Source organism: Girardinichthys multiradiatus, chromosome 17, assembly GCF_021462225.1.
Source record: "Girardinichthys multiradiatus isolate DD_20200921_A chromosome 17, DD_fGirMul_XY1, whole genome shotgun sequence".
NCBI lineage: Eukaryota > Metazoa > Chordata > Actinopteri > Cyprinodontiformes > Goodeidae > Girardinichthys > Girardinichthys multiradiatus.
The window spans coordinates 2,936,197-2,957,827 of NC_061809.1; the positions used below are offsets into that span (position 1 = coordinate 2,936,197).

At 42.1% G+C, this 21,631-nt stretch overlaps 1 protein-coding gene across 2 annotated transcripts in view; it reads left to right on the top strand.

Moving 5' to 3' along the window:
* Window positions 1-21,631, top strand: part of slc41a2b (solute carrier family 41 member 2b) — a 39,155-nt gene that overhangs the window by 267 nt on the left and 17,257 nt on the right. Inside the window, exons 2-8 of one of the 2 annotated variants that reach the window (XM_047390397.1) lie at window positions 1,812-2,413; window positions 3,995-4,102; window positions 5,075-5,146; window positions 6,392-6,536; window positions 6,971-7,117; window positions 14,533-14,680; window positions 18,807-18,886. In XM_047390397.1, the coding sequence (XP_047246353.1) occupies window positions 1,871-2,413; window positions 3,995-4,102; window positions 5,075-5,146; window positions 6,392-6,536; window positions 6,971-7,117; window positions 14,533-14,680; window positions 18,807-18,886 (1,243 nt within the window). In that variant the 5' untranslated portion in view covers window positions 1,812-1,870. Of the gene's footprint in view, window positions 1-1,738; window positions 2,414-3,994; window positions 4,103-5,074; window positions 5,147-6,391; window positions 6,537-6,970; window positions 7,118-14,532; window positions 14,681-18,806; window positions 18,887-21,631 lie in introns of both variants that reach the window. The other variant, XM_047390396.1, reaches the window with a different exon arrangement.

Here is a 21,631-nt window from a genome sequence, read left to right on the forward strand (position 1 = left end):
TTTTCATTCCTACACAGCTAGCTTACCGCACCGAAAGGTGTTTGGCTAATATAAAACCCAGCTGGCAGCTTTTTCTCTCTCGCTATTTTAATGCGATCAGGTAACACTAATGGATGATTTAGAGGCCTTAACGAGGGTTCTAACTGAGGATTTCCTTTAACGCCACGTTTGAGCGATCAGACAAATAAATCCCTAAAATTATTGTCTAACTGTAGGAATGGTGGTAGTTTTTGGTGTTAACCGTGCCCTCTAATTATTTCCCGATCAAGTACACAAAGTGTCTGAAAATCATCTCAGACGGGATGTAATGTAGTTGTTAGTCCTCAAAAGTACTCAAGAGGAAGTTATTTATCTGATGAAAACATTTCCTGCTCACAGTTATATGCCTTGAACTTTAACCTTTTCCACGTTACAGCTAAAAGCGTCAGTGCATTTTAATTAGATTATTCTAGGATAGAGCAACATAAAATAGAGCTTAAAAGTGACGTAGATCCAAAAGGTGTGTACAGTGTTGATCAAGGTTTTTTTTACTTAATCATTCACTCAAGCACCCGCTGCTGTCTGCTTCATATAGTGGGGTTTTCAATAAATATTGACTTTTTATTTACAGTAATGTAGAAAAGTTTCAGTTGCCATATTTCAGTCACATATTTTATATAATGATGTAAAACACAATCTGATCATTATCAGGTCTTAAGATGAAAAACAGTATAAGAAAAACAATAACATGTGACTAAAGTTAGTGAACCAGCAGGAAATCTAAGATCATATTTCTTAATTCTACAGGAATCAAGAGTGAAAGAAGCAGCCAGGTGTAGCTTTATGCAAATGCATGAATCGGTAATCAGCAGCAAGTGTGAAAACCACCATATGGAGGTTTTCTAGCTCAGTGTTAGTTTCTACTCCTGTCACTTTGTACTCTCATTGCATCCCAACCTAATTCCAAAAGAACCAAAACTGCAAAAGTTTTGCTCCATTAATTCAATTCAGTTTTATTTATATAGCGCCAATTCACAACACATGTCGTCTCAAGGCTCTTCACAAAGTCAGGTTCATACATTCCAATTAATCCTAACCATTGAACAGTTCAGTCAGATTCAGTTATTTATTCAAACTGGATAAAAAGTTTTTCTATCTAAGGAAACTCAGCAGATTGCATCCAGTCAGTGACTTGCAGCATTCACTCCTCCTGGATGAGCATGTAGAGACAGTGGACAGTCACTGGCGTTGACTTTGCAGCAATCCCTCATACTGAGCATGCATGTTCCTTTAGGAAGTAAATGGTGGATAGGTGAAGTGAGCAGCACCCAGGATGCAATGAGAAGTGTGTTTACACAGTGCCAAGATGGAAAGACATCAGCAATGGCGTTAAAGTTGAAGATTTTGCCACCTATCAGTCTGGCCATTTCCGAACAGCCTGAAGTCCGTCATTCTGCAGAGAGAAAGCCTGTTCACAGTGGGAGACACTTCAGACCTTTTTTAGTATAACCAGGAAAGGACAACCCAGCAGATTTCTGCAAAGGTCAGACTGTACAATGTGCAGAGAAGAAGAAGAAACGGCTGCAACAAAACCTTCCCTGTGTTATCATTTTGATTGCATGTTAGAGACTATCTCTAACTGTGCAGTTTTTGTGTCATGCTTGCTCTTTGCCATACTTGTGTAACGGAGTATTATTTTATTCAGGCTGTTTTTGTAGATCGTGTTTTAACAGCTTGTTCTCGTCTTGTTCCTTCCTAGTGATGCCTTGTCATAGTTAACATGGAAGCTGCACCTTAGCCGGCGTGATCCACTCTGTCTTTTTGTTATTCAGAGACTGCCCTCGGAGGGAATGATAAGAGATGAGACACTGCAATCCTAGAACACATCATCATGAGCATCAAGAACCTGGGAGGAGCATTAGGGGAATCCCTGGGCTCTAGCCTGACAGTGCGTATGAGTGGGGCGGGCGGTGGATGGAGCGCTCTCTCCCTGAAACCTGTGCCCTCAGTGCGTATCGGCTCCATTTTCCAGACTATGGTTCCTACTGGTTATAACAAATTGCAGGAAGATCGATTAGCCATGGTTGACCTGGGTGAAAAACCTGAGGCCAGCTCGCTGCAGAATGGCTACAGACAGGAAACGTCTCATATCGAAGGCAGGCGGATCCTGGACAGGGCCTCTCGGTCCTCTGTGACTTTATCAGATTGTGGAGATGGGGGCTGCTCCGAGACAAAGCCCATGCTGGCAGAGTGGAGTCTTTCCGGGGAGGACGCAAGTGATGAGGAGGAAGAAGATGAGGTGGAGGCGCCGGCATCAGATGTGTCGAATATGCCTAAAGAATCGCTGCTGGCTATGGCTTTGCAGATTTTGGTGCCTTTTCTCCTAGCTGGGTTTGGAACGGTGTCAGCTGGAATGGTGCTGGATATTGTGCAGGTAAGCTGGGTTAAAGCAGATAAGATTAGAGCTAAAGATTAGTGGGATCAATGGCTCATATATGGTTTAAATTATGTAGAAAAAGGATACACGGTTTAAAAAAATAGTTTCTGCAAAGTGCGCTATGCTTTTATATTCACGACCTTTCACTCTGAAACCTCTTGAACTGCAGCCAGTGACCTTCAGAAATCCACAGCTGCCGTACAATGCTATGGTTTTGATTACAGGTGTCAAACTGTTTTAGAGAACGAATTTTCCCTCTGAATCTGCTCAAATTATTTGCTCATTAGCAGGACTCTGTGCAACTTTGCTGCATGCTGATAACACAGTCCAGCCATTTGATTCAGGTGTGTTGGCCTAAACGTTGCAGCAGATACCGGCTCCTGAAGACTGCCTGGCTTAGATCAAAGCCCATTCATGTGTTAGAATGGCCCAGTCAAAGCCCAGTCCTAAATCCAATTGGAAAATCTATACTAAGATTTGGAGGTCTTTGAATGTGCAGACATACCCTAAAAGACGTGCAGCTGTAATTACAGCCAACAGTGGTTCTGCAAAGTGCTGACTTGGTGGGCTGAATGGACTTCTACTCCTGCTTCACAGCTAGGAGCTACTTTGTTTTGGTCCTTCCCATAGGATCATCAGGTACATTAAACTTTCTGGTTGTAATGTGACAAAATGTGAAAGAGTTCCAGTGAAATGAATACTTTAAGGCACTGTAATATTTGCTCTCATAATGTATCTAGTTAAAGTGATTGCTGCCAGCAACGGATTTGTTCAGTGCATCTCCCAAGCCTTCCTAGAAAGAGTTCATTGTTCTGCTTTGTCTTTAAAGATGGTACAAAATCAACACACAGGTAGCCTCAATTATGAAACCCAACAGTTTTAAATGACAAAGTACTGCTCCTTTAAAAGCAGACCTTAGATCGAACCGGGATCAGCATGGAGAGCCTTTGCCTTGATAGATTTAGCTGAGGAGGACAGGAACAAGGGAAAACCATGCTTCCTGTTGGGATCGGTCAGGGCCGATCTCTGGTAAACAAATTCTGCCAAAAAGTTGTGTTGGAAAATGTTCTGATGAGCATTTCGGAGTAACTAAAGAATTCACTGGGGGCTGTGCGACCATCCCATAAAACTCTCTAACCAAGAGAAACAAAATGATTGAAACAAGCTGCTGTCAGAATGCTTTATTTATTTATTCACTGTTTTGTATGTGAAATGGGTGTTAGTCCATTCTTTAATAAAACCTTTTAGATGTTTTAAGGTTTTGTAAATTTCTCTGTTATCTGTTTTCCCTCTTATGCTACAGAGTTCAAATGTTGTATAGTTACACTCTAATTGGTTATCCAAAATTACGACTGACCAATTCCTAAACCGTCTTTAGTCCACGATCATTTATCATTGTTTCCAATTTTTTACAAGTCTAGTTAGCTGACGGCTGTGTTGACTCAACCACTGTGACTGATAGGATTGTGGACTCTTATCTGAATGACACGGCAGCTTTTAACTTTAAATGTCAAATTAGTAAGAGTGATAAGAGGTCAGATGTTTCAAAGAAAAACACTCTTTCCAATGTGTCCGCAGCACTGGGAGGCCTTCCAGTACATCACAGAGATCTTCATCCTGGTCCCTGCTCTACTGGGCCTGAAGGGAAACCTGGAGATGACTCTGGCTTCAAGACTGTCCACAGCTGTGAGTTGTCCCACTGCGCACCTTCTTTTATTTTGGTCGTAGCTATGCAAAGGGTGGTTTCAGATTGTCACGGCTCGATAACCTTTTGAAGAATACCACAGGATCACGGTGTTGACAAGAAAAACTCAAACCAAGCTGTTTAACAAGATTGACTTGCTTGTTTTAATGCAGCTTGCCAACAACATCGCTGGCTGTAAACTTTAGTTTTAAAACCTTAAGAAGAGTGACGGGGACACTCCTTTAGTTTCTGCACTGTGATTGGCTGTTTTCTGCCAACAGAAACATTTCCAACAGCCCAATTAGTCTTTTCTGGAAGTATGAGGAGGACACTGTGGCCCCCTGTGAGCCAGCTGACAGGCAGTGTGCAGATGGGAAATTTGAGCAGTTTTGAAACCTTAAGTCTTTATTGTCAGGTGGGAATACTTTGAGGACAGTGTAGAAACAGGAACCACACATGCAGTAATGTGCAGCAGGTGGCAGCTAGTCAAGCTCTTCTTAAACCTGTTTTCTCACACTTCCTGTTCTGCTCTCTCAGAGGTTCACTTGAAGGTAGTTATTTTGAAGCTAAGCAGAGAGGAGGAAGCTATAAAAGCACAACAGAGCAGAAGTTGGTCTTTGTTGGGGTTCGAGTTGGTGTTTTCCTCCCTTTCTGGCCTCTAGCTCCCTGCATGCTAGCTCCACATTCACAGCACTGTGTCAACAAGAAGCAAAGAGTTCAGGGAGATCCAATGCTCCTGCTCAGTTTCTCCATTTGCAAAATGTTACTCCTCTTATTGTTTCATTAGCAGTAATATAGGTCATTTAGCATATTGGTGCATTTTTCAGAATGATCCTTTAGGCCATACTGATATGTAAAAAAAAATAGCACCGAACTACCTTTTTACCAAACTTCGAAACTAGCATCCACTTTATTATGTATATTATGAATATATATATCATATGTGAAAGATGTTTTCCTTGCTCTACACTTAGGTAAATGTTGGGAAGATGGACTCCCCCATAGAGAAGTGGAATCTAATCATTGGCAACCTGGCGCTGAAGCAGGTAATTACTCAGCTGGCTTGGATCTAAAGTCATTATTACTCTTGCTCAGTTGTGGTACATACAACACCTTGCTGAATTATTTATACCCATGAACGTTTCCACATTTTGTAAAATACTTCCATGTGTTTTTATTGGGATTTTATGGGATTAAACAACACAAAATAGCTCATAGTTGTGGGATTGAAGGAAATGAGATCAGGGCCCATATTCACAAAAAAATCCAAGTTAAGACTAAAGGTAGCTCCAAGTCTTGATTTTTCTTCGAATTTTCCCTCGGTTAGATAAAAGTTATTCACAAAGTGCCTTAGGCCTTAAGAGAGCTCCTAAAGTGAACAAATGTTAATGGTAGCGAGGAGGACTTTTAGTGAGCCTAAGAGGGTTTTAAGCGGAGAAGATGGCGGAAAGACAGAGAGAAAGGAGACGTTGAACAGGAAATTAATAAGACTCTACCGGCTGGATAAAGGAGCACATAAACATCTATTACAATCATACAATTATTAATATACAGATAAATTGATCAAATTAAATAGTTTAAGCAGCGGTTCAGGTTAAAGATGCACCTCTAGTAAGGTAATATTAGAAAAGACAAATAAATAATAGAAAAAAAAAATGAATAACAATGAACAAAAAGTGAAGAAAATTACAAACAATATAGTACAGAAGAATTAAAATATTATTTACAGTAATATGCTTTCTGTTATTGTACATGATGTCTTTTTGTTCTCCATCAAACCCCTAAGGCCTTCGCAGAACAGTTTTCTTTTTAACTGAATTATTTTCTCTACATTTAAAATTATGAGCTACTTTGTTGGTCTGTCTGAGAAAATTCCAATAAAACACATGAACGTTTTTGGCTGCAATGTGACAAAATGTAGAAAGAAAATGAAGAGGTGTTTCGCAGGGAACTGCATTTATCATTCCCAGTTGTATTTTTCTCATGAGTCAATCAAATGCTGAATTTAGCCTTTTATTTTATTCATGTACACATTTCTGTTTTCCTCATTGAAACCCAACACTTAGTACTAATGATCCACCAACACCCTGCTGAACAAACAGGAACACATGGCAGCGTAAACGTATGAGGAGGAACTGTTGCTGTCGTGCAACAACTTCATAAATGATTATGAGAATGTTCTTTTTCTTAACTGCATCCACTGCAACACAGGCTACCTGTTTACAGTAATGTAATGTAATGTTTTTTTGAAATAATTTAGTAGAATTTTCTCGGTGTGTTTTCTGCCCCAGGTTCAAGCCACTGTGGTGGGATTCCTGGCAGCTGTAGCAGCGGTTGTGCTTGGCTGGATCCCAGAGGGGAAGTTTCAGATGAGCCACGCTGTGTTGCTCTGCTCAAGCAGCGTGGCCACGGCCTTCATAGCCTCCCTGCTGCAGGGTAAACACTACTATAATAAACTCACAATAGTAGCTGAGCACAATTTCACAAGGTCATTTTCAAGCTACTAGCCAGACCCTCCTGCCTTTAGATATAGCTTACTTAGTAGTTTTTCATTAAATATTCACTGGAGATGAAATCCCTTCCAACAAACAAGTTTCTGGTCACACACACATCTGGTGACATCACAGAAGTTTTTTTTTTTCCCTGTTTATCGATCAAATTTCTTCTGCTCGTATTCTGTGTGGCTGCTGCAAAATATTTACCCCCTATTTGAGAGTTCTCCAGTGACTCCATTTTTTCTGCCTCTTGTGATGTCATCAGGCAGCAATCTGTTGTGCATTACCCAGCCTTGTTTTTATGGTCAGTTGTACATTTGTTATGTTAGTAATGGCCACTGCTAAAGTGCTCTACCATTTTCTTCTTACGCTTAGGTATCATCATGGTCGGGGTAATTGTGGGTTCGAAAAAGACGGGCATCAATCCGGACAATGTAGCCACGCCCATTGCAGCCAGTTTTGGTGACCTCATCACCCTGGCGATCCTGGCCTGGATAAGCCAGGGCCTCTACAAATGCCTGGGTATGTAGCTAACTACTGTGTTTATGAGGCTTTAACAGCTACATTCAAAAGTGTTTGACTATGAGTAGGGAGCAGCCGTGTCTTTCTTCAAAGGTCTAACGGTCTGGAAGTAATTCTTTAATTTGTTTGTCAGGTTTGCTTGTTGATGAGTCCTGCTCCTCTTTTAGTCTGCTTTTAAATAAGCATTAATTGCTGCTTTTCCACGCATTCGTCCAATTTTCTGAGTCCTTTGAGAAACAAAAAATTAGCCCAGTTGCAGTACCAAAAGCCCTCTAATGTAGCCTGTCTTTAGAGCTACAGTATTTTCTTTGTAGGGGATTTCCGAGAATGTGGCTACATATTGAACCTCGCTTGTCTTCATGGAAAGGAGATTTTTTTCACGTAAATTTGATTGTGGTTGTATAAACGCAAGTTATTATAACACCAAGGGGTGCAACATAAGACGATACACGTTGCTGGCTTAACGAGACGAGAATTTTTAAAGATTTTGGCAATATTTTGGTGAAAACTAGAAGTCCCTTTTTCTGTTCTCATAGATCAAGTAAAGTTTTCACACATCATCAGCTGTGTTTGTTTTGTGCGCAATCAGCTAAAAGAATTGAGTCCAGGTTTGATTAGCACATATCTTAGGGGTCTTATGTCCTAATGCCAGGCAAGGGTTTTAAATGCTCCTCTTTTGTGTTTTTACAAATAGAATTAAGGTTTCATAAATCTTTAAACACAGTTTCACAGAATCTGTAACTGGCCAATGCTATATCATTGTGTCTATGGTAACACCAGTATAAGTTTATACATGATTAAAAATAATAATAATGCTCCACCATCAATATGACGACGTCATTTGACTCTCTGGTCTTTACCAGGAAATCTAGACCAAAGAGTACAAGAACAGGTACATCTAAAAAATTGCAATATTGTGTAGAAGTCCAATAGTCATCTCAGAACGTGAAACACTTATATTATATAGAATCATTACACATAGTGACGTATTCCAAGCCTTTGTTTCTTGTAATTTTGATGATTATGGCTTAAAGGTAAAGAAAGCCCAAATTCAATATCTCAGAAAATTAGAATACTGTGAAAAATGTCATTATTGGACACTCATAGTGTCACAGCCTAATCGGCTAATTAACTCAAAATCCCTGCAAAGGTTTCCTGAGCCTTTAAACGATCTCTCACCTTGAGAGAATCATCAAGCAAAATCCATTCAAGAATTTGGGGGGGGCTTCACAAGGAGTGGACTGAGGCTGGAGTCGGTGCATCAAGAGCCACCAAACCAAGACAAATACTTGACATGAGCTACAAATGTCATATTCCTCATGTCAAGCCACTCCTGAACAGTAGCATCATACCTAGCCTGAGAGAAAAGGAACTAGACTGTTGCTCAGCGGTCCAAAGTCCTGTTTTCAGATGAAAGTAAATTCTGCATTTTATTTGGAAATGAAGGTCCCGGAGTCTGGAGGAAGAGTGGAAAGGGACAGAACCCACATTGCTTGAAGTCCAGTGTGAAGTTTCCACAGTCAATGATGGTTTGGGTGCAATGTCATCTGCTGGTGTTGGTCCACTGGGTTTTCTAAGGTCCACGGTCGATGCAGCCATGAACCAGGAAAATTCTAGAGCACTTCATGCTTCCCTCCTCTGACAAGCTGTATGGAGAAGCTGATTTTATTTTCCAGCAGGACTTGGTACCGGCCCACACTGCCAAAGGTACCACAAGCTGGTTCAATGACCATGGTGTTCCTGTTCTTGATTGGCCAGCAAACTCCCCTGACCTGAACCCCATAGAAAATCTATGAGCTGTTGTCAAGAGGAAGATGAGAGACACCAGATCCAATAAGGCAGTTGACCTGAAGGCAGCCATCAGAGCAACCTGGGCTTCCATTACACCTACACAGAACCACAAGCTGATCACCTCTAGGCCACGGCGCATTGATGCAGTAATTCATGCAAGAGGAAGCCCAACCAAGTACTGAGTGCATAGAAATGGACAAACTTTTCAGAAGCCTGACATTTGTGCTTAATTCATCCTTTTTTGATTGGTCTAATGTGATATTCTAATTTTCTGAGACACTGAATTTTAGGTTTTCTTTACTCGTAAGCCATAGTCATAAAAATTACAAGAAATAAAAGCTTGAAATATTTTACTCTATGTGGAATGAATCTCTATAAATAACCTTTTTACTTTCTGAAATGACTGGGAGAAAATACTGCACTTTTACCCAATATTCAGATTTTTTTAGATGTATCTGTACAATACAGATTCTACCATGTCATTTTTTATGAAGCCAGTACAGAACAAGCTGAAAAGCTTCATGAAAAATGAGATAAGCCAAGTATGAATCAAACCCAGATAAAAACAAAGATATATTAAAAATAAGCAGAACTAAAGGTGATGCTTCTCCTTTTTACCATAACTGTATGTTATCCATTTATTCTATTTAAAGACGCCTCTGCTATTGGGTTGTAAAGTTATATAGTAATAAACTGTAAAGTAAAAATATCACCATTTATTTTTAATTTTTATTGACCTTTTTAAATAAACAAATTGTTCCTTTTTGAATTTGTGCTATATTGTTTGAAATATTGTTACCTACAATTTTTCATAAAATATCACGTCATTTTATTAAGGCCAGGTCACCCACCTATAATCTGTTATCAGCAAATAATTATTCTGTTCAGGTTGGATCAGTTTAAATGTTTTCGACCTTGAAGAAGCGATGATGAGGACTTAGCCCTTTTAAAATAGTACTGATAGGAAGATCTGAAGCAGACGCCAACTTCAGCCTCTGAACAGTTAACCAGTTACGATATTCTCCAGGTGTTTACAGATCATACGTGTCTTGTCTGTCACTCGCCATGGTTTGTTTTATTTTTTTTTTGCTGAGGGCCCATAAGGCTGCTGGGTAAAAGAGGTGGAGAAAGAGTGTTTATGAGCTGACTGACTGCACCACAGCTTCAAAGAACTATCGTCTCTCTTATTTCAAAATAATAGTCTCAAACTGTATCATGCTGAAAGCCCTCACCTTTACCTACCACGATTTACTATTTGTCTTTTTGTGTAATTAGACACTTCCCTCCATCGACCAGTAGGGGTCGCTCCTGACTCACTCAGTGGCAGGACAGCTGCAGGGTCCTGCATATTTTTGATGTCTCTGCTCCAAAAGACCTGATTCAAATAGTTAAATTCTGATCAATCACCTTGCCTCAGGTTCGTCTTTCTATTAAATCATTTGTATTTAAACAGAGAAACATCTGAAAACTTTAGGGTTCCAGCCCTTGAGGAATGACATTGCCCACCCCTCCAGATACATGTAAGACCAGACCCTACATGTCAGTCCAACATGTGTAACACATACGCTAAACCTGTTTCCTATGATTGGTTATGTTGCCGTGTTTGATTCTGTCATAGAGATGTCTGAAACTATAAAAGAAAGAAATAGTTAAATATTTGGAACAAGATTCAGTTTATCAAACAGAAGCCCTGTTATTCTTCAACCCAGTCACGCAGATGCTGTTAAACTCACATATTCACATAAAAATATGTCTGTCGAGCTTCTAATTTTGGATGCAGTCAGCTGAGTACAAAATGTCCCGGCAGCTACAGACATGGCAGCTGCAGGACCTGAGACGAGTCAGGCTCTCTTTCAGACTCTAACCTTGAAAACCGGCTCAGAGTTTATCTGTTCTTTCTTTCTAGATGAAACGACTAAAGGAGCTACATCCATTAACATTTACTTTTCCTTCCCATAGAAAGTACTCCTGGATCAGTGCTTCTGTGTTCTCTTTGTGTCTCTGCTCTGTTCTCTCAAACCCCCAGTCGGTCGTGGCAGATGGACGCTCACACTGAGCCTGGTTCTGGTTCTGCTGGAGGTTTCTTCTTGTTAAAGGGAGTTTTTCCTCTCCACTGTTGCTACATGCATGCTCAGTATGAGGGATTGCTGAAAAGTCAACACCAGTGACTGTCCACTGTCTCTACATGCTCATCCAGGAGGAGTGAATGCTACAAGTCACTGACTGGATGCAATCTGCTGGGTTTCCTTAGATAGAAAAACTTTTTATCCAATTTGAATAAATAACTGAATCTGACTGAACTGTTCAATGGTTAGTTATTAATTGGAATGTATGAACCTGACTTTGTGAAGAGCCTTGAGACGACATGTGTTGTGAATTGGCGCTATATAAATAAACTGAAACTGGATAGGTGAACTTATGGCGCTTGTTGCATAAACTACCTGTTGAAGAGGGCGTTGCAACAGAAAGTTGAAATTATGCACATTAAGGAGGCTAATAAAGTTCTAGAAAATGTTATCATGCCCAGTATGTGTGTGAGCAAAAGTAAGGTACGGTAAGTTTATTTATATAGCGCTTTCAGCAACGAGACACTCAAAGCGCTGTACATACAATTACAAAGCAAATAAACACAGATACTGACACAGAAAAACAAATCAAATGATAAAATCAAACAACAGAGGTAATTTAAAAAAGTAAAATAAAATAAAGAGAATAGAATGATAGACAAGAAAATGAAAGGAAAATTAGACTGAAAACACAACTAATCATGCCTAGATGGCCCAGTCAAAGGCCACTCTAAACAAATAAGTTTTTAATCTTGATTTAAAGCAACTTAGGGTTTTGGCGCTTTTCCAGTTTTCTGGGAGTTTATTCCAGATTAGTGGAGCATAAGAACTAAAAGCTGCTTCTCCATGTTTGGTTCTGGTTCTGGTTCTGCAGAGTAGATTTGAGCCAGAAGACCTGAGAGGTCTGGGTGGTTGATACACTGACAACAAGTCTGTAATGTATTTTGATGCTAAGCCATTCAGTGATTTATAGACTAACAGAAGTATTTTAAACTCTATTCTCTGAGCTACATGGAGCCAGTGTAGGGACTTTAGAACCGGGCCGATGTGGTCCACTTTCTTAGTTCTAGTGAGGACGCGGGCAGCAGCGTTCTGGATCAACTGCAGCTGTCTGATCCACTTTTTAGGCAGACCTGTGAAGACACCGTTGCAGTAATCAATTCTACTAAAGATGAACGCAAGAATTAGTTTTTCAAGGTCCTGCTGAGACATTAGTCCTTTAATCCTGGAGATGTTCTTTAGGTGATAGAAGGCCGACCTTGTTACTGTCTTTATGTTCCTCTGAAGGTTCAGGTCTGAGTCCATCACTACACCCAGGTTTCCAGCCTGACTGGTGGTTTCCAGCTGTATTAACTGAAGCTGTGTGCTAACTTTTAAGCGCTCTTCCTTTGGTCCAAAGATTATTACTTCAGTTTTGTTTTGATTCAGCTGAAGAATATTTAGGCCAATCCATGCATTGATTTCTTCTAAGCATTTACCCAGCGCTTGAATGGGTTCATAGTCACCTGGTGACATCGTAACGTATAGCTGTGTGTCGTCTGCATAGTTATGATAACTTACGTTGTTGTTTATTAAAATCTGAGTTAGGGGGAGCATGTAGATATTGAATAGGAGGGGCCCTAAGATGGACCCTTGGGGAACGCCACATGTGATTTTTGTGCTTTCTGATGTAAAGTTACCTACTGACAAAAATGTCCCTGTCCTTCAAGTAGGATTTAAACCAGTTGAGTGCTGTACCAGAAAGGCCGACCCAGTTTTCCAGGTGCTCTAATAAAATGGAGTGATCAACAGTGTCAAATGCTGCACTGAGGTCCAATAATACCAGCACTGTGGTTCTTCCACAGTCTGCATTTATACGGATGTCATTGAACACCTTGACAAGAGCAGTCTCTGTACTGTGGTGAGCAGGAAGCCTGACTGGAAGACATTGAAGCGGTTGGACGTTGTTAGGAAGTTGTTTAACTGTTGAAACACAGCTTTTTCAATAATCTTACAGATGAAGGGGAGGTTTGAGATAGACCTGTAGTTCTGTAGTAGCAGCTTGTCCAAGTTGCTCTTTTTCAATAGAGGTTTGATATTTGCTGTTTTCAGGGCCTGGAGGAAAACACCTGATAAAAGAGACGTGTTTATTATTTGTGTTAAATCAGATGTTATTAAGGGCAAAGCTTTCTTAAGGAAAGCTGTGGGTAAAACATTGAGACAGCAGGAAGAAGAGCTTAGTTGCTATACGATTTCTTCTAAGTTTTTGTAGTTTATTTGGTGAAATTGGAAAATTTTGTCAAAAGTTACAGGAGGGTTTGTTAACCTGTCAACTGTGGGAAATAATGCACGAGCATTGTTAATGTTTTTGCTGATGATCTCAGAAAAGAAAGATTCCCTTGCATTTTTCAGTTGTAGGTTATATCTGTATATTATCTCTTTATAGATAATATAGTGAACCTGGAGTCCAGTCTTTCTCCACCTGCGTTCAGCTTTTAGACACTCCTTTTTTTCACTTCTGACTGGTGGAGCACTTCTCCACGGAGACATTTTCTTCCCAGAAACGACTTTCACTTTAATTGGGGCAATTGAATCGATTTTAGAATTAAAGTTATCTACCAGCTTATCTACAGTGTTACAGGGCAAAGTGGAGGTAGAAGAGTAAATCTGGTTAAAGGTTTCAGCAGCACCGTCCTTAAAGATGCGTTTTCTTATCATGTTTCTTTGGCAAACTGAGTCATTGGAGATGATGCTTTCAAAAATAACAGAAAAGTAGTCAGATAGAGCAACATCAGTTACAGACACCTTGGAAATGTTTAGACCCTTAGTGATGATCAAGTCCAAAATATGTCCCTGTTTGTGCGTTTGCTTTTTAACATGTTGAGTCAAACCAACATTTCTAAGAGTGTCACATAGATCTATTGGACTTCTGTCTTCAGGATTGTCCATGTGAATGTTGAAGTCTCCCACAATAATTAAACAGTCATAATCAACACATATCACAAATAAAAGCTCATTAAAATCACTGATAAAGTTTGTTTTGGACTTAGGAGGCCTGTAAATATTCAAGAACATGGTTCGGACCGGGCTCTTTACCCAGAGAGCCAAATATTCAAAAGAGTCAAATTTGCCCAGAAATTCCCAGACATTCATGTAACCATGTTTCTGTTAAAAACAGAACATCAAGATCCTGGTCAGTAATGATGTAATAACACCACAACGTCAAGCTTTGTATTAGCTTATTGTATTTTACATTGATTTAACTTTTTACAACATAGTGCACAAATGTTAAGGAAAATGATGAATGGTTTACGAATATAAATCTCCACCTTTCACTGCAGCTGCAGGTCTGTTAACTATTTTATTTGTTATCCTGGTGTTTGGTTTACAAAGCCAGAGTTAGGAACCTGTTTTGTGTAATCGTAATGTTAGAAATAATCTCTTCTTTTGTAGTTCAGGAGTGTGTTAGAAGCTGAGACAAAAGCTGACATAGACCTATGCAAGCTTAGAAGAATAAATGCTTGTTAATTTGACCCAGACAGATGTACTTTCAGCATCTGTCTCCTCCTCCCTCCCCAGACTCCTATCCTTATGTGTCATCGTTGGTTTGCGCCTTCTTCATGTGTCTGACTCCTATGTGGATGGTCATTTCCTCCAAGCACCCGGCCAGCCGCACGCTGCTGTACTCCGGATGGGAGCCAGTCATCACCGCCATGGTCATCAGCAGGTGTGTTACTGGTGACACCTGTCAGGGGAAGGAAAACCTCAAGGGCCTTTAGCATTTATAGCATTTATGACTAAATAAAATCTGCTACAATGAGTTGTCAATGGAAGTCACCCAGTTGGTGAATAGTGTCCTCCTGAGTGTGCTTTAACCTCTGTGTAAAACCAGCAGCTGTGTGAAGGCCTCAGAGATTTCTTAGAGAACATTAACGCACATCTACTGCTCCACCAAGACATGGCTGTCCACCTAAACTCACAGACCGAGCAAGGAAAGCATTGTTTGTGTGCAGAAACTTGGCAAATTAAGGTGATTCTAATTGGAGAAGCAGCCAAGATACCCATGTTAACTTTGGAGGAACTGCAGAGATCAACAGTTCAAGTGGGTGAATGTTAACAGAACAACTGTTAGTCATGCACTCCACAAATCTGGCCTTTATGGAGAAGTGGAAAGAAGAAATCCGTTAGATCTGGTTGCAGCTTGACACAAGCTGTGTAGGGGACACTGCAAACATGTCGAAGGTGCTCTGGTCTGATGATACCTACCTTGGAACTTTTTGACTTGTACAGGTCCTTCTCAAAATATTAGCATATTGTGATAAAGTTCATTATTTTCCATAATGTCATGATGAAAATTTAACATTCATATATTTTAGATTCATTGCACACTAACTGAAATATTTCAGGTCTTTTATTGTCTTAATACGGATGATTTTAGCATACAGCTCATGAAAACCCAAAATTCCTATCTCACAAAATTAGCATATTTCATCCGACCAATAAAAGAAAAGTGTTTTTAATACAAAAAACGTCAACCTTCAAATAATCATGTACAGTTATGCACTCAATACTTGGTCAGGAATCCTTTTGCAGAAATGACTGCTTCAATGCGGCGTGGCATGGAGGCAATCAGCCTGTGGCACTGCTGAGGTCTTATGGAAGCCCAGGATGCTTCGATAGCGGCCTTTAGCTCATCCAGAGTGTTGGGTCTTGAGTCTCTCAACGTTCTCTTCACAATATCCCACAGATTCTCTATGGGGTTCAGGTCAAGAGAGCTGGCAGGCCAATTGAGCACAGTGATACCATGGTCAGTAAACCATTTACCAGTGGTTTTGGCACTGTGAGCAGGTGCCAGGTTGTGCTGAAAAATGAAATCTTCATCTCCATAAAGCTTTTCAGCAGATGGAAGCATGAAGTGCTCCAAAATCTCCTGATAGCTAGCTGCATTGACCCTGCCCTTGATAAAACACAGTGGACCAACACCAGCAGCTGACACAGCAACCAGACCATCACTGACTGTGGGTACTTGACACTGGACTTCTGGCATTTTGGCATTTCCTTCTCCCCAGTCTTCCTCCAGACTCTGGCACCTTGATTTCCGAATGACATGCAGAATTTGCTTTCATCCAAAAAAAGTACTTTGGACCACTGAGCAACAGTCCAGTGCTGCTTCTCTGTAGCCCAGGTCAGGCGCTTCTGCCGCTGTTTCTGGTTCAAAAGTGGCTTGACGTGGGGAATGCGGCACCTGTAGCACATTTCCTGCACACGCCTGTGCACGGTGGCTCTGGATGTTTCTACTCCAGACTCAGTCCACTGCTTCCACAGGTCCCCCAAGGTCTGGAATCGGCCCTTCTCCACAATCTTCCTCAGGGTCCGGTCACCTCTTCTCGTTGTGCAGCGTTTTCTGCCACACTTTTTCCTTCCCACAGACTTCCCACTGAGGTGCCTTGATACAGCACTCTGGGAACAGCCTATTCGTTCAGAAATTTCTTTCTGTGTCTTACCCTCTTGCTTGAGGGTGTCAATAGTGGCCTTCTGGACAGCAGTCAGGTCGGCAGTCTTACCCATGATTGGGGTTTTGAGTGATGAACCAGGCTGGGAGTTTTAAAGGCCTCAGGAATCTTTTGCAGGTGTTTAGAGTTAACTCGTTGATTCAGATGATTAGGTTCATAGCTCGTTTAGAGACCCTTTTAATGATATGCTAATTTTGTGAGATAGGAATTTTGGGTTTTCATGAGCTGTATGCCAAAATCATCCGTATTAAGACAATAAAAGACCTGAAATATTTCAGTTAGTGTGCAATGAATCTAAAATATATGAATGTTAAATTTTCATCATGACATTGTGGAAAATAATGAACTTTATCACAATATGCTAATATTTTGAGAAGGACCTGTATGGTGTTTGTGGAGGAAATCAAGATGCTGGAAAACACTTGAGACTTGTCCAACAGAACAATGAGCTTAAACATACATCCAGAGCTCCAATGGAATGGTTTAGATCGAAGCATATTTGTTAGAATGGCTCAGTCAAAGTCCAGAAAATCCAATTGAGAATCTTACAACACTTAAATGTTCACAGCTGTTCCCCATCCAATGACGGAGCTGCTAGGGTCACACCCCAGTAGAATGGCAGCTGGTTTGCAGTGAGAGATGTTTCTACAAAGCATTGGCTCAGAGGGGCCAAATATAAATGCACAGCACATTTTTCACATTGTTTTTTCCTTCTGCTGCTTTGGGTTGCTCTGGCACATACAATTAACAGAATGAGTTTCAGTTCGTAGTTGTAACGTTCAAGGATATAAATTCTTTTTCAAGTCACTGTATCCTGTTTATGCTTCTCCCAGCATCTGCTTTGTTGGATGACGCATCCGTTAAACAAATTGCAGCAGCAAGCACTCTCACCCTCCGTTCCTCTCGAGCCTGGCTCTCATACAAATAAAGCATTGTTGTGCTTTCTTTTTCTCTGCAGCACTTTCTTCTTCCTACTCGCTAATTCAACATTCCCTTTCACACTTTATTAGGGAGGGGGATGCAGAAAATACAAATACTAGCAGTAGAAATCATCAGCTCTGTCTATTATTAAAATATGCTGATGGGCACAAAATCTACAGCATTCACTTTTGAACACTAGTTCAGTCAGAGTGAATGCATTTGTTATCAAAAGCTTTATCTCACCTTTTTAAAGATGTTAATGTAGTTTATACTAAAATGCAAACCTTTTTATTTTCTCTAAAACAGCTGCAGGTTGGACCTTTCTCACTGATTTGTATTACAGGGTATATATCATCGTTTTAACAACCGTTCCTGTTCAGTTGTTTTCTGGCTTGTAGCTAACCATGGTTACATGCCCGAAGTGGAGAAATCACGGAAGACAAAGCAGTGCGAACGCAGCAGGAAGTCTCTGAAGATGAATGACTCCACATGTTGCATACAGAACTCAGGCTTCAATGCAGAATACGGTGGGCAGCCAGGACTAACATGGGGATAGCAGAGTCGCCAACAGATGAACATCTCCCCAACCAGTTTGTTCTGGGACAGGTCGCGATAGCAAAAAGATAAAACACAGCAACGTTGCTGTTATCTGCTCAGCAGAGGTTCCTCTGGCTTCCCAAACTGGACTTATAGAGTCACCCATACGAGTGGCTTCCTGCATGAACAGCACACATTGTCCATATTCAGCTACGTTTATGACATGGAAGGTTTTGTTTTTCCCCCCAGAACTTTTCCTTCGCTATAACAAGCATGATTCGACTGTGAAACAGGGCTGGTGGGTCAGCTGACCATGAGCTCTAACTCATCCCACACTCACACCCACAACCATTCATGCACAGACTTAAAACATGTTTTCTGACTCAGGGAAGAAACCAGAGTACCCTGAGATAACCCAGACTGTTGCAGGGTGGGAACACTGAACATCACCCCAAAAGGTGCAGCTGGATTTAAACCCTAGAGCTTAAATTCCACCTCAGCAGACAGATCTCACACAGCATTTTTTATCTTCTCTGCTCAGATTGGCCACCGTCATGGTGTAAAGAAAAAAAACTCTCTTTAAATTCTAAGGTTTATGGCTGGGTTCCTAATGTGTCACAAACCTTCTTATTTTAGCTTCATCTTTGAATAATAATGATTTGTTTGTGTTATTGTATGCTTCAGGAAAGATTGAATTAATTTTACAAACCTATAAAGCCCAGATCTTGTATTTATTCTTCATTCACTGGCTAGTTAAGAAATGAATTGGTCAAGCCGAAAACTGATGCATCTCTATTATTGCTCTATTATTATTTTCATTTAGCCCTTTTGAATGTTACAGTATAATGCCTGTACCTGATCTAACTATGTTGTTTGTTGCAGTATTGGAGGACTTATTCTGGGCAAAACTGTGTCTGACCCAAATTTCGCCGGCATTGTTGTATACACCCCAGTTATCAACGGTGAGTACGGACTGCTCTTGTTGTCTTTTTGATCATGGGGGGATTGGGCTGCAACCACTACAGAAACACACCCATCAAATCCAGGACATGTAAGGAATGAGGAAACAAAGAGTTGCTCATCAAGGAATGAAACGAAGCTAATGCTGCTATTTCACACTCACCACGAAGAACACTAATCACCTAGAATTGCAAAACTGTAGGATTTGGGAGGATCCTTGGAATTTTGCAAATGAAAGATTCAGTTATGAAACAGGTCCGTTAGATAAAGATAAATCGTTGGGCTTGATTCGCATGAATGTTGTCAAGAATTCGGAATGGTTTACAGTAATCAATCGAGAATACAACAAGAACGTTCGGAATCAGTTAACAATAGGTCGATCGCATTTCAATTTGAAGTCATTACTATTCTTCACAATTCGTAGGATTTTCCAACATGATGCAATAAAAAGTGAACAGGGAGCAGCAGGAGGGAATGACTGTTGATATTTAGTGGTTAAAATGTTTTAAGTGAATTGTTTCTGTCAATAAAATGTAAAAACTAAAGTTTTTGTTTTTAAACATAAAATGTAAAAAGATATTAAATAAAAAAAAAATTAATTTGACTTTTTTATACTTGTTCTCGTACTCGTCGTCTTCCGCTTTATCCGGGACCGGGTCGCGGGGGCAGCAGACTCAGCAGAGACCCCCAGACGTCCCTCTCTCCAGACACCTCCTCCAGCTCCTCCGGGGGGAGCCCAAGGCGTTCCCAGGCCAGCCGAGAGACATAGTCCCTCCAGCGTGTCCTGGGCCTTTCCCTGGGCCTCCTCCCGGTGGGACATGCCTGGAACACCTCCCGAGGAAGGCGTCCAGGAGGCATCCGGTATAGATGCCCGAGCCACCTCAACTGGCTCCTCTCGATGTGGAGGAGCAGCGGCTCTACTCCGAGCCCCTCCCGGATGGCCGAGCTCCTCAACCTATCTCTAAGGGAGTGCCCGGCCACCCTACGGAAGAAGCTCGTTTCAGTCGCTTGTATCCGGGATCTCGTTCTTTTGGTTATGACCCAAAGTTCATGGCCATAGGTGAGGGTAGGAACTTGGCCCGACCGGTAAATCGAGAGCTTCGCTTTTCGGCTCAGCTCTCTCTTCACCACAACGGACCGGCACAGCGCCCCCATTACTGTGGCAGCCGCACCGATCCGTCTGTCAATCTCCCACTCCATTCTTCCCTCACTTGTGAACAAGACCCCGAGATACTTAAACTCCTCCACTTGAGGCAGGAACTCCCCTCCAACCTGAAGAGGACAAGCCACCCTTTTCCGGTCGAGTACCATGGCCTCGCACTTGGAGGAGTTGATTTTCATCCCTGCCGCTTCACACTCGGCTGCGAACCGCCACAGCGCATGCTGTAGGTCTTGGCTAGAGGGGGCCAGCAGGACCACGTCATCTGCAAAAAGAAGAGACGAAATCCTCTGGTGCCCAAACCAGACCCCCTCCGGCCCTTGGCTGCGCCTAGAAATCCTGTCCATAAAAGTTATGAACAGGACCGGCGACAAAGGGCAGCCCTGCCGGAGTTCAACATGCACCGGGAACATGTCCGACTTAGTGCCGGCAATGCGAACCAAACTCCTGCTCCGCTTGTACAGAGACCATATGGCCCCTAGTAAAGGGCCCCCGATCCCATACTCCTGGAGCACCCCCCACAGGGCATCACGAGGGACGCAGTCAAATGCTTTCTCCAGGTCCACAAAACACATGTGGACCGGTTGGGCAAACTCCCATGAACCCTCGAGTACCCTGTAGAGGGTATAGAGCTGGTCCAGTGTTCCACTGCCGGGACAAAAACCACACTGCTCCTCCTGAAGCCGAGGTTCGACTATCAGCCGGACTCTCCTCTCCAATACCCTAGCGTAGGCCTTACCAGGGAGGCTGAGGAGTGTGATCCCCCTGTAGTTGGAACACACCCTCCGGTCACCCTTCATATGTAGGAGGACCACCAACCCAGTCTGCCAATCCAGAGGCACTGTCCCCGTCCGCCACGCAATGTTGAAGGGGGCTGTCAACCGTGACAGCCCCACAACATCCAAAGACTTGAGGTACTCAGGGCGGATCTCATCCAACCCCGAAGCCCTGCCACCGCGGAGCTTTTTTAACCACCTCGGTGACTTCAGCCTGGGTGATGAAAGAGTCCAACCCCGAGTCCCCAGCCCCAGAGTTGAATACATCCCTGGCCAAGGGGTCCGCCAGACGTTCCCAGCAGACCCTCACTATGCGCTGCCAAGTCTGTCCGGCTTTCTCCTCCCCCAGCGGATCCAACTCACCACCAGGTGGTGATCAGTGGACAGCTCAGCCCCTCTCTTCACCCGAGTGTCCAAAACATGCGGCCCAAGGTCTGATGATACGACAACAAAGTCGATCATTGACCTCCTGCCTAGGGTGTCCTGGTGCCAAGTGTACTGATGGACACCCTTATGTTTGAACATGGTGTTCATTATGGACAATCCGTGACTAGCACTGAAGTCCAATAACAAAACATCGCTCGGATTCAGATCGGGGAGGCCATTTCTCCCGATCACACCTCTCCAGGTGTCACTGTCGTTTTCCACATGGGCGTTGAAGTCCCCCAGCAGAATAATGGAGTCCCCGGCAGGGGCACTATCCAGCACCACCGACAGGGACGCCAAGAAGGCCGGGTACTCCACACTACCACTCGGCCCGTAGGCTGAAATGATAGTCAGAGACCTCTCCCCAACCCAAAGGCGCAGGGATG